The sequence below is a fragment of the Eulemur rufifrons genome, chromosome 15 (genome assembly GCF_041146395.1).
Source record: "Eulemur rufifrons isolate Redbay chromosome 15, OSU_ERuf_1, whole genome shotgun sequence".
NCBI lineage: Eukaryota > Metazoa > Chordata > Mammalia > Primates > Lemuridae > Eulemur > Eulemur rufifrons.
In genome coordinates this window covers 33215716-33229492 of record NC_090997.1, presented here as the reverse complement: position 1 = coordinate 33229492, position 13777 = coordinate 33215716, and the positions used below count along the sequence as shown (strand labels likewise).

The window sequence follows — 13777 nt, the reverse complement described above, 5'->3', positions numbered from 1 at the left end:
TCTATTTTTAGTAGAGACGGGGTCTCGCTCTTGCTCAGGCTGGTCTCGAACTCCTGAGCTCAAACAATCCTCGGCCTCCCAGAGTGCTAGGATACAAGCATGAGCTACCATGCCTGGTCCTCTAACATCTTTTATTTGGACTTCTACAATAGCCACTCAGCTTGTGTACACACACCCTGGGCCTTCAGCTAATCTGTTCTTGTTACTGCAGCCATAATGATCTTTAAAAAGTACTAATGAGATTATATCATATCTCTCTTCAAAACCTCTTGGTTCTTAAAGATACACTCTATAACATGAGTTATACTATGTCTGGTTTCCAAATTCATCTCAAACCACACTCCATCTGGTTTTCTCCTTTCTCCTCTTCCACAACTCTAGTTTTCTTCCAGTTCTTCAGACTCATTCCACTTCCCATCAGAAGCTATCCTTTCCTCCTAGCAGGTACTTGCCTCCTATTTGCCTAGTTAACTCCTACTCATCCTCAGATCTTAGATCAATCCTCACGATCATTTCCATGGGAGCTATTCCTGGACGGCCTGATCTTTGTCAAATTTCCTGGTTTGTATTATTTTATCAAAACATAATATATTGTTCTGGGCTTCATTGATCATAGATTTTAATTTTACATGGTTGATTATCTAAATAAACTGTACTTCCTACTACACAAGGCAGGGAGCAGATAATTCTGTTAATTCTAGCATCATGCCTGGCATATCGTAAGTGCTCAATCTACTTTTGTTTCAAGAACAAAACAACAGGAAGCATTCATTTTCTTTGGCCCTCTGATTATTTTTTATTTTAAATTCTAAAGAGAATCTCATTAGTATTTGGCCAGTCAGTAAGGCATCTGGCTTGGATCAGGTGTCCACCATTAGTCCAGTTAGCTGTGGCCAGGGCAGGATCTTACAGATGTAGGGCTTCTTCCAGAATGGCCACTGGGCTAAAACTTACAGGAAGTTTTAGGAAGTGGGTACAGAAGGTAACGCAAGGCATATCTAGATATTGCAAATTCTGTAAATGAGATAAAATTAACTTCCTTAAAAAAGACTTTATAGGAAGAATGTTTTAAGTCTTCAGGTGTGTGGGTGTGAGAGATCATACATGGTGGGACACAGGTGAGATAGGAGTGTATACATGTATATGCAGATATAAGTTCTTAGATGTATATATTAGTAGCTATTCTGTCCTATCCTACTAAGACTTTCCTTGGATAACTGACCAAGAGTCTAGCTGAAGTCAAACCTCCAAATGAGGAGGAAACAATCTTTTGTTCAGAAAAAACCCACAAAACCAACTGACTTTTCTAAGTAAAAAATCCAAAATTATATTAATATGTACATAATTCAATAGCATAAAAGGAAAAGCTATGCTTTTTTTGAATCATAAATAAATTACTGCATATTGAAATGGTATCTTAAATTATAATTAAAATTAAAAATAAAATTATCACAATTAAGAAATATTGATACAGCTTAAACATAATTGCAATAAATAGCATTGTAAAGAGAATCTTTAAATAAAATATTTCTTAGTCACTGGTAATAATCCACTTACTTTGAATAACAGTCAACATAACCAAATTCAAAATCAACAAAATAATTAGAAGTTCCCGTGGAGTTTTCTATAACAGGATATAATCTTAAAGAGCAAGCAAATCAAAGCAGAATTGAAAAAAAATAATTGCTCGAATTTGTTGGTAGTTAAAATGGAACCATGTGGAGAGAGAATGGCAGTGGAATAAAACACTGGACTAGGACATAGGAGACCTGGAGTCTTACCAGAGCTCTCTCACTAATAATAAAACCTGTAAAGAGTCTCTGGGCCTTAGTTTTCTCTTCTTAGAGTTGGAATAAATCTTTGCTGGCTAAAATGTTGATTGCCACCTTGACTGCTAACTCTTATCAGTTGATAGCCTGGAGCACTATGTTCAGAAAGGTTGTGAGGCATCTGATACTAGTAATGGTATTTTAGCTACAGGTGTTTGCAGGTGAACTGATTATCTTCCAGGGCTGGACTAGACAGTCACTTAATGCCCATCCATGTCTCAACTCAGTCCAGCTCTGAAATGCAAAGATCAGTGCTTTTGTGTCCTGTGCACACAGACTGTACAATTTAGTTCAACAGAACTTGTTGAGGTCTTATTATGTATTGGTCACAGGACTAGGCCATGGAAATACAGAAATGATTAATATAAGATACCTGCCTTCAAGGAGTTTAAGTCTAGAGGGTGACTTCAGTGAGGTGTATTTTCTAACTAAAAATATAATCAGTACCATGTTTTATGGTCATACACATCTGATCTAATTCTAAATATTAGATCAGAAAACATATACAGTACTATGGTTTGAACTGTCACTGAAGTCAGTGATGTTTTAATTCAAAGAAAATGTTTCCATTAAGCATGTCTGTCCAGAGGATTACCTTTTAGAATATATTATTTACATCCTGCCACACTGATATTCAAACACCTTAAGAATGCTGTCTTTTAAAAAGCCGTAAGTGATAAGATACAACAGACCATCAGAAAATTATACTTTAATTTTACCTTGTAATAAATATCCAGTATTCAATATATTTTTCTTATAAGTTCTGGTCAACCTGATTCTCTCAATAACCAAAAGCACTCAGCTCATTCTTTGCTTTGAGAGTTCCTGACTGAATTCCCATGGTTAAAGTAACCATCTCACTCTGTCCTCACATTCCTCCCTTAGGTGACTCTGTCAATCCTCATCCTCCAAATCTATTCATTCATTCATATGCACATTTTTTTAAATGGGCACCAATTCTTCCTCTTCTATTCCAGGCACTGTGCTTATATCAGGGATACAAATAAACATGACCCATTCTCAGGAGTTTATGCTGAATTGAGAGGAGACAGTTGAGAGAAAAAGTTATGAAAAAAATGTGCACAGAGGACAAATATCAAAATCGAGCTGGGAAGATGTACCAGATGAGGTGTCACTTGAGCTAATTTGAAAGACAAGGTAAAGACTAGTTAAATTAAAAAGGAAATTTCTGATAGAGAGGACAGCATGAAAAGAGTCACCAATCTGTGAAGTAGCAATGGCCACTGGAGAACTAGTTCAGCAAGACTGTAAGGAAAAGGTATACACGCAAAGAGAAAGGAGATAGCAAGCAGGGTTCAGATTATGAAGTTTAAACTTCACTCTGAAGGTAAGGGGGGTTTATGGGACAGACATGATCTGATGAATTTTAGAAAGGTTCCCCTGACAGCAGTGTAGAGATCAGATGAGAGGGGGTCTGACTGGTGGCGGGAAAATGGATCAGGAGGTGATTGCAGGCATCCATGTAGTAGTAATGAGAGCCTACGCTGAAGTATGGCAATGGAATTGGAAAATACAGGAGAAACTCAAAGGATTCCAAGAAGACTAAACCTGTAAGACTTGATACTGGCTTGAATGGTGAGTTTCAATGATAATGCTACCCACACAAAGAATAAAGAGAAGACATTGTGTTTAGGCAGAAAGTAAAAAAAAATTATAATAGGACACAGTAAGTTTGAAGTGCCTATAGACACACAAGTAGAGATATGTAACGGGTGGTTAAGTACATAAGTCTGGAATTTGGTAACAAATTCTAATATAATAATATAGATTTGGGAATAATTGACGTATCAGTATCCTTAAAACCATTGTTTGAGATTGACCACAAAGTGTGTATATAATGGGAGGAGCAGAAGGTAGAGAGAGAGTAGGACTCATGAGAAGACCAATATTTGATAGTCAAGTTTTTTTTTCTCTTTTAGTACATATAGGCCTCCCAGAGCCTTCAACTATGCCACCTTTATGAAAGGCAGAGACTAGATAGCCACTTGATTGATTATCAATCATGGCTGCACTCCATAGTGACTATTACGGCTTAGGCCTTTGGAGCTCTCCATAGCATAGAATCCCTTTATAATGCTTGTGTCTGGAACAATACTTAACCATAGTATCTCTTTCAGCCCAGCATCAAGTTTTTACTCCAGGTTGCTCTATATTAGGTGGCTGGATTTGGTCTAGAGACAGACATCAGTAAATTGGAAATTTCATCCTCATTGTAAGAAGATTTTACTGTATTTTATTTTTCAAAATTACATTTTCATGAAAATTGTCATGATGTTCATGAAGAACATCAAAGTAGAATCTCTTTACAATTTTTGATCTTATCAAAATTTTAATATCCAAAATAAATGAGACTGCTCATTTCAATATCTCTTTATTTCAAATACCAGGATGTAAAATGTCTCTATTTTTGCCCAGAAAAAAAGCGTTAGGAAAGAAGACTTAAGCTCCAATATATTACAATACAGAGATAGCTAAGGAAGATAAATCTGCTAAGCTGGGTGAAATATAAAAGGAAAAGCCATTTGGTTACTTTACTTTTGTTTTCATTCTTTCTACCAATACACTAAATAATCTTTCTGACCTGGATAGAACCTCTAAATGTGGATATATGCTACTTTATATTTAAAGACACTTGATACATTGATTTATACATACCCTCGGTACTTCATGTAAAATCTGCCTAATTTTTCCAAAATGTAAACCATATAGATTGAAAACAAAAGAGCTAGCAACCTTATTAAAGAAGTTTCCTGTTGCATTTGTTAAAAGCTATGTGTAGATGACAAGAACAATAATGTGATATACGATGCTTTTACACCAATAACGTACAACTTTAAAATATATTCTTGAGATTAAGAATAGTATTCAAATATTGATTAATACCACTTTATGTACAGAAATGTAAGTTGAAAACTAATCAAATAGATTATGTAAAGTGTAGCAAATACAGTAAGAAAACTCCATCAGTAACTACTACTATATTAGTTCCCACTTGTGAATATGTATATTATTCATGAGTCTATTAAAAGAAACTAAATAGTATAAGACATTTCTATGACAGTACAGATAATTGGTTTTCAACTCACATACATTTTCTATGTAAATATAATAGCATTTTCCAGGCAATAATTACCTGGTATAATTATGAGGAACACACAAAAATATACTAAATAATGTGTAAATCACACTAGTAATACCAATAAGCATGGTATTATTTTCTACATTGCATAAAGATATCTGTTTAATTCATTATGCTTCTTTAAAATAGCTAATATTCTAATTAAATGCATTGATTACTTACAAATTGCATGAAATTATTTTCTATAACATTACCTTATTTTATGATCTAAACTTCAGAGGAATATAAAAATACTACATTCTAAAATCTATTTCAATGGATTTTCACACATTAAATATATCTTCTCTGAACTGAAGGCTGTTCTTTGCAAGGCTCAAAAGAGAATTTTCGTGAAGAGAGTACTGTGTATAGTTGCAATTCATAACTACTATTATTTGAAAAATGTTTTGAAATTTTAAATTCAGCTTTGCCATAAAAAGTAGCATTCCACTGAGGCTCCATAAAAGATAATACCTCATTTTCAGCAAAAGCATTCCCATTTACCAAACAATGATCTTCAAGACTCTATTTCTACAACTTGTCCGCATGACTTATTGATAAGATATATTTTAAGACTGTTAATTGCTTGATTTTTTGAAGTTTTAAATGAATAATTTGGTGCAGAGGAAGCAAGATTTATAAAGGGGAAGACAATATAATTTCTTTTAAAAAATTATTTACTTACTTTTCTTTTTTTAAATTTCAGAATATTTTAGGGGTACAAAAATTTCTCATCCAGACTTAAGACTCAAAATTGAGACAAAGGGGTTCTATCCATAATTATGGCAGGAACAAGGGCAGGCAAATCAACATGTACAGTCACCTTCCTTTTAAATAATTCTATTTTGTCTTTAATACACATTCACATGTACAGGAAGTTTTCAGAAGACAGCAATAGAAACAGAGAAATCTAAAGTCAATTCTGCAGAATAGTCCCCCCTTGGTGTCCACAGAAAACTGACCTACATCAAAATAAGTGTATATAAACCTGTAAGAATGTGAGAATATACATTCAGAAAACCTAAGGCATCCAGTAAAGAGTCTTAAAAAGTTCTTAAACACATATAACTTACTATGTCACTCAACAGAAAGCTGGCATGAAAGAAAAACTGCAACTTGACAAGTATATGGCCTCTTAAAAATCACAAGTCTATTTCTCCAATTTTTTTTCTAGTAAAATATGAGGAAATTAAGCTCATTTCTCTTCTCATTTTTGAATTAGGGTTGCCTTTTAGATACTTCCAACTTTATCATTTTACCCACATTGCCTTTTGTGCTAAGAACATTTATGAGCTACTTAATGAGAAGTAGAGAAGAATATAGAAAAAGGTAAATATAGCCTCAGACCAAGCCCTGGACTTATTTTACCTTTTAACTGCTTGCCAAATTCTCACACTGGTAGCTGCAACTCTGGTCACACTGCCTTGCTAGCATGATACAATGGATGAGCCTTCTTCAAGAATTCATCTATCTCCACAAGTCCCCCGGTAGCCACAAAAATCACAGGAAAAGATGATCTTCAGATTCTTCTATGGTTTTAAAGAGTAACATAATAATGGCCCTTGATTGAGTACAGTAATTTGAAGGATGACTATCATGTTAAAGCCTCATAAATTAGAGGGACAGACATTATAAATTTCACTTTACATGTAAAGTAAGCAGAGGATTCTGCTTTTTTATTTTTATTCTGCCAAACAGCCCAATGCCTGGCCCAATTCTAATACCTGAAACAATGGTCTTATTGTTGAATTAAATATCATATGATATTTTGTTAGAAACAGCCTACCTAATAAATAAACTTCAGAACACTAGTAGCAAGCAAAATAACCTCATAGTGGAGGAGAATGGTGGGAAAATGCTAAAGCATTAAGAAACCCTGTGAGCAAAAGAGCAAGCAGATAAGGAAAGGCCCAAGTACAAACAGGGTGAGAGTCAGGTGTAGCCAGAACTGGAGAGCCCAGACAGGCGTACTCAGAAAAGGGTGGAAATTGCCACAAGCCATGTGAAGTTTTTCTCTTGCTCGCAACTTCGAAGTTTTGTTCTCTGGGCTCTAGAATCAAATGTCATGAACAAAGGATCAGGAAGCTATTTCTTGAAATTTCACTAATATTAGAAAACGAGTAAACACTGACAGCCTAGACTTCTCCTCAAGAAGTGAGCCTGGAGTGAGTAAAATTCATAAAGAAACTAGCCAAATGCCTGACACAGACAGTAAAAGAGGGAAACAGGTCATAATACCCACAGCTTGATGTACTTTTTAAAAGACTTAAAAGAACCTTCAAGATTTGGAATCAGCGTGCACGGGTTCTGAGTTCTATTGTTCCAGTTCCCATGTGCCTCAGGCAAATGTACTCCCACTCTCAGGACCAAGTCTTGTCACTAGACCAAATGTAAAATGTTGTTTAAAAATAGAAACTAGTCCCTAAAGATAAATGAAATGCAATACAGTGGACTTTATAATCCATGGTACAGCAACCTCATCCATCTGCTTATTACTGGTGTGGGAGAATAATAATTTGATTTCAGGAATTCATATCTGATATCTTTCCAGGAAGCTCACTATACAGGTTTACAAAAATTGTTCTCCCCATTTAACAAGTTTAGCAAATAATCTTCCCAAAATGTTGTGTTTCTATTCTTCAGGTCATCAGTAACACATCCAGCCCACCCTGGTTTCCATATTATTCTTCTATTACAATTTAGTAATCTATTTCCTTAAACGATGGTGCCTCTCTTCTTATTAAGTAACGCATACAATTAAAAGAAAGTCAAGACAGGTCGACAAAATTGTGAACTAATGGTTATGTCTCTTACTCTGCATTCTCCTTAATAACTCCTCACATTCTTCATTTTTTAGGTTTCCTTTTTCTCTGTTTTCTTCACAAGCAGTTAGGAACACAATACTGAGCATGCACATTTACTGTGATAAGTTTGTGTTGAAAATGGAAAACTCCAGTAGTGGTCAGGGTTAACCTTCCCTAAGTTTAACCACATTCATGAATGGTGTGAAAGAGACTAGTCTCTGAGTGAAACCCTAAGTTTTCTCTTTCAGTTTTTTCTGCCTAAACAGCACCTTGGAATATGTGGACACCTTTACACACTTGCCTTTTTCTTTTTCTTCTCACCCATCCCTGCTTCAGCAATATAATTTGGGGTATAAGATATGAAAATCTTCATAAACCTCAATTAATTTATGTTACTTAAATACATAAAGATGCTACCCTCATCCTCTCCAGTTTTCACTAGTCTACTTTTCCTTTTTTTCCCAGTTGCGAATTGGGGTTTCTTACAATAGGCCTTATGGATACATTTCAGGACTCAATGTTAAACTTGTTTGGAGGAAGGAAAACAAAAGGGAAACTAAAGTTACAAAAATTCTTCTCCTACTTTCTGTCCCCCCTCCACAAAGGAGGTAGCTACTGTGGATGATTAAAAAGCGAATGTTGTTACCTGTTAAGAAGAGAGAGAGGAGCCCAAAGTCAATGCTTTTTATACATCAATTTATATTATGGGTTGCAGGATTTGTAAGAAAAATGGAACCTCATACAATCCCAATTTCATATTCTTGCCAACAATTACACAGTAAGCGGCAGAGCTAGAACTAGAACCCCAAATGACTTGGATCCAAAGTTAATGGTCTTTCCACTATACTATGATGCTTTTTATTATCTTCAAACTGGAGATAATTTCCTTTCCCTCAATCGACAGGAACACTTTATTAAGGAGTGTAGGTGAAGTTCCAGGCCCTCCTATGATCAGCAGCTGACCTTCTGAATCAGCCTTATCTTTTGCCAAACCACTTCTGCGACACTGAGGAAAGACCGGAAATTCATTTAAAGAAAAGATAAATGAAGCAGAAGCTTCTTCTCGGTAGAAACACAGTGTAGTGTATGAGAAACTACTTAGACTAAAAGGTCTGGGTTTGAATCCTGGTTGGGCCATGTTATGTGAGTCATCTTAGGCTATTACTGGAATTCGGTGAGTGTAATGTGAGGATTTGGGAATTATATTTTCTGACTTAATGTTTTGCCCAGCATACTGTGGGAATCTAAATATTTACATATATATTAAATGTGATTATAATTCAACTATTTGCCATTAGATTAAATAACTTAGAATAATCGCTGGCATGAGGTAATTGCTCAATAAATGGTAGGTATTTTAGTTAAATATTCCAACATGTTCTTAATTCTCATCCTCAAATCATCCCCTTAACTCTCAACTTGTATTTTTTTCTCTCTTCTCTTACTGTTCGTACCTCTCTTCTCTATGAAGCTGTTATAAAAAAGGAATAAGATTTTAGATCTAATGAGATCTTCTCTGATTTAGGTTTCAGATAATGCAGTTTTCAGCCCATGTAATATATTGGCTCAAGATGTCTAGTGACAGTTACTTGAAAGGGTATTCATTGAGAAAGTTAGGTTTCATAAAGCCTCCAGAACACACATGTACACATACTCACATCCAAAACTCTATTAATATTAAAAAAGACCTCTAATTTGCAGATAATTAAATCAAGCATTAAATATAACTTGCGGGAGTCAACTATTTCTAGTTATTGGCAATGGTATTTGAAATTAGTGTACTTTGCCAACAAAATGAATTATTTTTATAATAAAGTACTTTTAATTTCAAATAAAATATTTCTAAAATCTTGATGTGAAAGTAGCTCTTTTTTTTTTCCATTTATACATATTTAAAGACATTCTCAAAACTGAATTCAAGTAGTAATTTACAATCAAGGCTGATAAAACTTGTAAATACATTTTAATTGATATTTTGTAAGGTTGCTTTGGCATATTCACCCAATTTTCTAACTTTTCTAACTTTCCTCTATTAATGCCTATTCTTACATATTGTGAAGAAAGAGAGCACACACAATAGGTAGCTCGAGGATATGGTTTTGCATTAATAACAAAAGTGAATTTTAAACCTAATTGCTCTGTTACCAGAACTTTAGCTTTGTAAGTCCTTTTGTGAAAGTAATTTCTCAGATATGTGATATGATGGACTAAGCATTACCACAAAAACTTTTCTTTTATTTAACAAATATTTTAAAACCCTGTGAAAAGCATACTGTCTTCCAATTTATTTTAAAGCAAAGTTTTAAAAAGGTCACCATCTATGACTATGTGTCATTAAATCCTTATATATGTGTGTCATCTGAATAAACCCTATGATCTCCAGGTTTTAAGGCATAAAGTGCCCCCTAGAAAAAAAGTTCAGCACAGTTGCACTAACTGCAGACAATATAACATGCTTACATGGCAGCAAACTGGAATTCCAAACACTCACCAATCGGTCACTGCACAAAAGGCCAAGACATTTAGCAGAGGAGGCTGATTGATAAAGTTAATGCAGAGGTCCAGGATTATAGAGGGCTGTTGTATAACAGCATCACATACTGCGATATCTTGTGAATCCGTGCAATAAAGGAACAATATTGCAAGCAAGTGGAAAGCAGTTACAGGAAAAGCAGTGGAAAAGATGTGTTAGACATAAGCAGTTGGACAGTGCTCCTAATTTTTATTTGTCCACATAAACCCATACAATCTTATAATTGCCATCCTTTGGCAGTTAGCAGATTTGGAATTCTGTTCTAAAACTCACCCACTCCCACTTAAAATCCCTCACTTGAAACCATGCTTGAAACAGCCAATGAAGAGATTTGACAGCCACTACTTGCACTGTGTCTTCCCCTTTCTATCCGGACTCTGTCAAGCAGAAGCCCGTATTTTCCACTAGCTGCTGGAGGCCTCCATCCACCTGCTGTCTGCAGCAAACACCAAAAGGAACAGCGGCAAACCTGTAAATCCTGACCAGCAGAAAAGGTGTTCAGGACAGGTGGTAGGGGCTGCAATCGGTGAGGACAGACGGACTGACACCCAGACAGACAGACAGCAGCACCATCAGACACCATCCATTACTTCCAGTCTCAGAAGAGGGGAAGCCTGCAGCACTAGGGACGTCATTCTTCCACTAGGGACAGGCAGCAGATTAATGAGGGTTCTGCCTCCTGCAAGCCAGCAGGCTTAAAGTATTTGGTTTTTGGATCAGAAGGAGCAGGGAATTCAGAAACCTGCTGCTCTTTATAGAACCAGGCCGGCTCTGGCCTTCTGAGTTAACGGCCCTTTTCTGAATGTACAACGAAAGGACAGGACTGGCTGGATTTCTACTATTTTGCTGTAACTCTATAGCCACATCTCTCCTTCAGTATTCTCCACGCCCATCTGGTGGCAGTCGCACTGGTTGGGGACCCCTCAGTCTGTGAATGCAGCCTCCCTCCACTCCTCTCCTGTGAGGCACTGCTGCACTGACGGGAAGTAGAAGGAATACTCCTTGGCAGCATCTTCTCTTCAGGAGACAATCCTAGGGCTGGGGGAGAGGCCATGCTCCGTGTGCTCTGTGCCTGGGAGTCACCCCTGCTCCCTTCCTACCCCTTCTTTGCTATCAGCTAACTCCAGATGCAACAGGTTCCCACTGGCTCTTCATGCCAATCCCCTTCCCCCAGATACACCTTCTAGCCTAAGCAGGGAACACCAAGAAATCAGTCCCAGTCAGGGCCTCTGAATTCCCCTGCCCCAGGCTGGAACACTTTCCTGAATACATAAAGACTTCCCCTGGGAGGACAGGATTCAAGTCCCCTTCAGCTCCACTCTGTGGACAATACTAAGGAGCATGGAGAGCCCAGTCTCTCTGCCAGTACCATGTAAGCAGTTTTGTCTGAGGCAAGCAGCAGCACAGTGTCACACACTCCTGCACCACCAGCAATGAGCCCCATCTTCCCCCCATCCCCAGGAAAATGGGGCACCAGAGACAGATCCCTTAAGGGGTGATGGGCTCTAAAGAAGGGAGGATGTGTGCAAGTATTCAATCCCTTACTGGACTGCTTCCTCCAGGAATTGAGCAGGCCCCAGAGGTGTCTCTTGGAAACCAGTAAAGAAGAACCTCTATTTATTCAGGCCAGAGTCCTCATCAGCTTCTCCCATGATTAAAAACTTTGTATTGCCATTGGCGTTACATATGGGTAAGGAAATTTGTCTTCACACAGGTATTCTGTGCAGAAGACTATGAATAAAAGGTTAAAGAGAAGCTGGGGAGGCAGTTACCAAAGATGGCAACTGCCCAAAAAAATACCCAACCTTGATCTGTGAGATGAATGAGTACCAAAATGAACACTAAAAATAAGCATTTTTATTATATAAATACAGGCACCCTTCATCGGGGTAATCCGGACCTGCTAAACAACTCCAAGAAGAGAAGAGGAGCTGTTCTCAGCACCTCTTCATCCCACCTCCCCTGTCGTCTGATCACCCCCGGCCACCTAACCTGCTCCCAGCCCAGGGGCCTTCCACTTGGGGCGTGGGGAGATCTGCTCCGCTCAGCTTCTGCACTTCCCACTACCAGGGTGGCCCCTGTCCACTCCATCCTCCTCTGTACCCCAGTCTCAAGCCATCCTCTCCCAGCTCCTGGGTTCCTGGCTGTGGCAACCCCTCTTTCCTCCGGTCCCCTGGCCTCTTCCCTGCTCAAGCCCAGCGCCCCTGGCCCCAAGGCGGGGGCCTCCGCCCGCACCCAGCACCCTCGCCCGCCCCTCCCCCACACTCAGCCGAGAGGACCGGGTGAGTGAGTGGTGAATGGACGGATGGAGGCACGGAGGCACGGATGGCGCGGCTGGGGGTGGCTTACTTGAGCATGGCTTCTTCTTTTTCCTCCTCTTCCTTCTGCCGGTCCATCACTGCCATGATAATGTTCCTCTCCTCCTCGGTCAGGTGGCTCAGGTCGGGCAGCTCTTGCATCGGGGGAGGCACCGTGGGTGGGCGAGGACCGCGGGGCCCCACGGCCGAGGACATTTTCGTGGCCTGCCCGCCCCCTCCGCTCGCTCTCTCGCTCTCACCTTTCGGATGCACGCCCAGCAGCTGCGCCCCTGCTTCCCCTCACAGCGGAGCCCTCCCGGCGGCGGCAGGAGGAGGAGGAGGAGCGGCGGCGGCGGCGGCGGCGGCAGCAGCGGAGCCGGGGAGAGAGAGAACCCAGTCTTTCATGGTTGTTTGCATCCACCCAGCCCCGGATGCTGCCTTTGTTTTGGTCGCCCTAGCGAGGCTCGGGGCCGCCCGGCCGCCTCCCGCAGCCCAGCCTCGGCCGGCGGGGGCGGGCAGGCGGGGGCGCGGCGGGCGCGGCGAGGGGGCGAGGGCTCGCGCCAGGCTCCGCCGATCCGGGCGTCTCCGGCGGGGCGCGCGGGGCGGGGGCGGGGCTGGGGCTGGGGCTGGGGCGGCCGCCGCCGCCGAGGCTGCTCCCAGGCTCTGCTGCCTCCAGTTTGGGGCTGCGGGAGGAAGAGGGAGAGTTTGGGTGTCAGTTAGGCGGAGTCTCCGAGGCTTCGCTCCCGGGAGATGCTGCTGCTCTCGCAGACATAGCTGCCAGCCACTCAGTTCCGGAGCCGCTCCGCCCACGGGCACCCTCCCGCCCACTCCCCAGGTCCGAGCCACGCGTGCCCCAGCCGCTCCCCCCCACTCGCCAACGTGCACACCACATCGCTCTATCCCCAGGTACCCCTCGCCCGTGAGTCATCCTCCCTCTCCTGGTCCCTCGTCTATGTCATCCTCCCCAGCCCTGTTTTCCAGGGGATGCATTAATCATCATCATCCTCGCTACCATCTTCATCATAGAGCGTTAATATTATTTGAGCACCCACAATGTTCAGAACAGCAGGATGGAACACCCTCTGGATGCATTTTTTTTCCTTCCTGCCACCATGTCTTTCTTATTTACTAGTCAAGTGTTCACAGCCACAACAGTGTAATTTTTAAAATAATTT

At 40.1% G+C, this 13777-nt stretch overlaps 1 protein-coding gene across 1 annotated transcript in view; it reads right to left on the bottom strand.

Moving 5' to 3' along the window:
* RIMS1 (regulating synaptic membrane exocytosis 1) overlaps window positions 1-13281 on the bottom strand; it is a 467111-nt gene extending 453830 nt beyond the window's left edge. Inside the window, exon 1 of the mRNA XM_069488784.1 lies at window positions 12655-13281. Coding sequence (XP_069344885.1) covers window positions 12655-12818 — 164 coding nt within the window. The 5' untranslated portion in view covers window positions 12819-13281. The remainder of the gene's footprint in view (window positions 1-12654) is intronic.
* Between the last annotated feature and the right edge of the window lie 496 nt (window positions 13282-13777).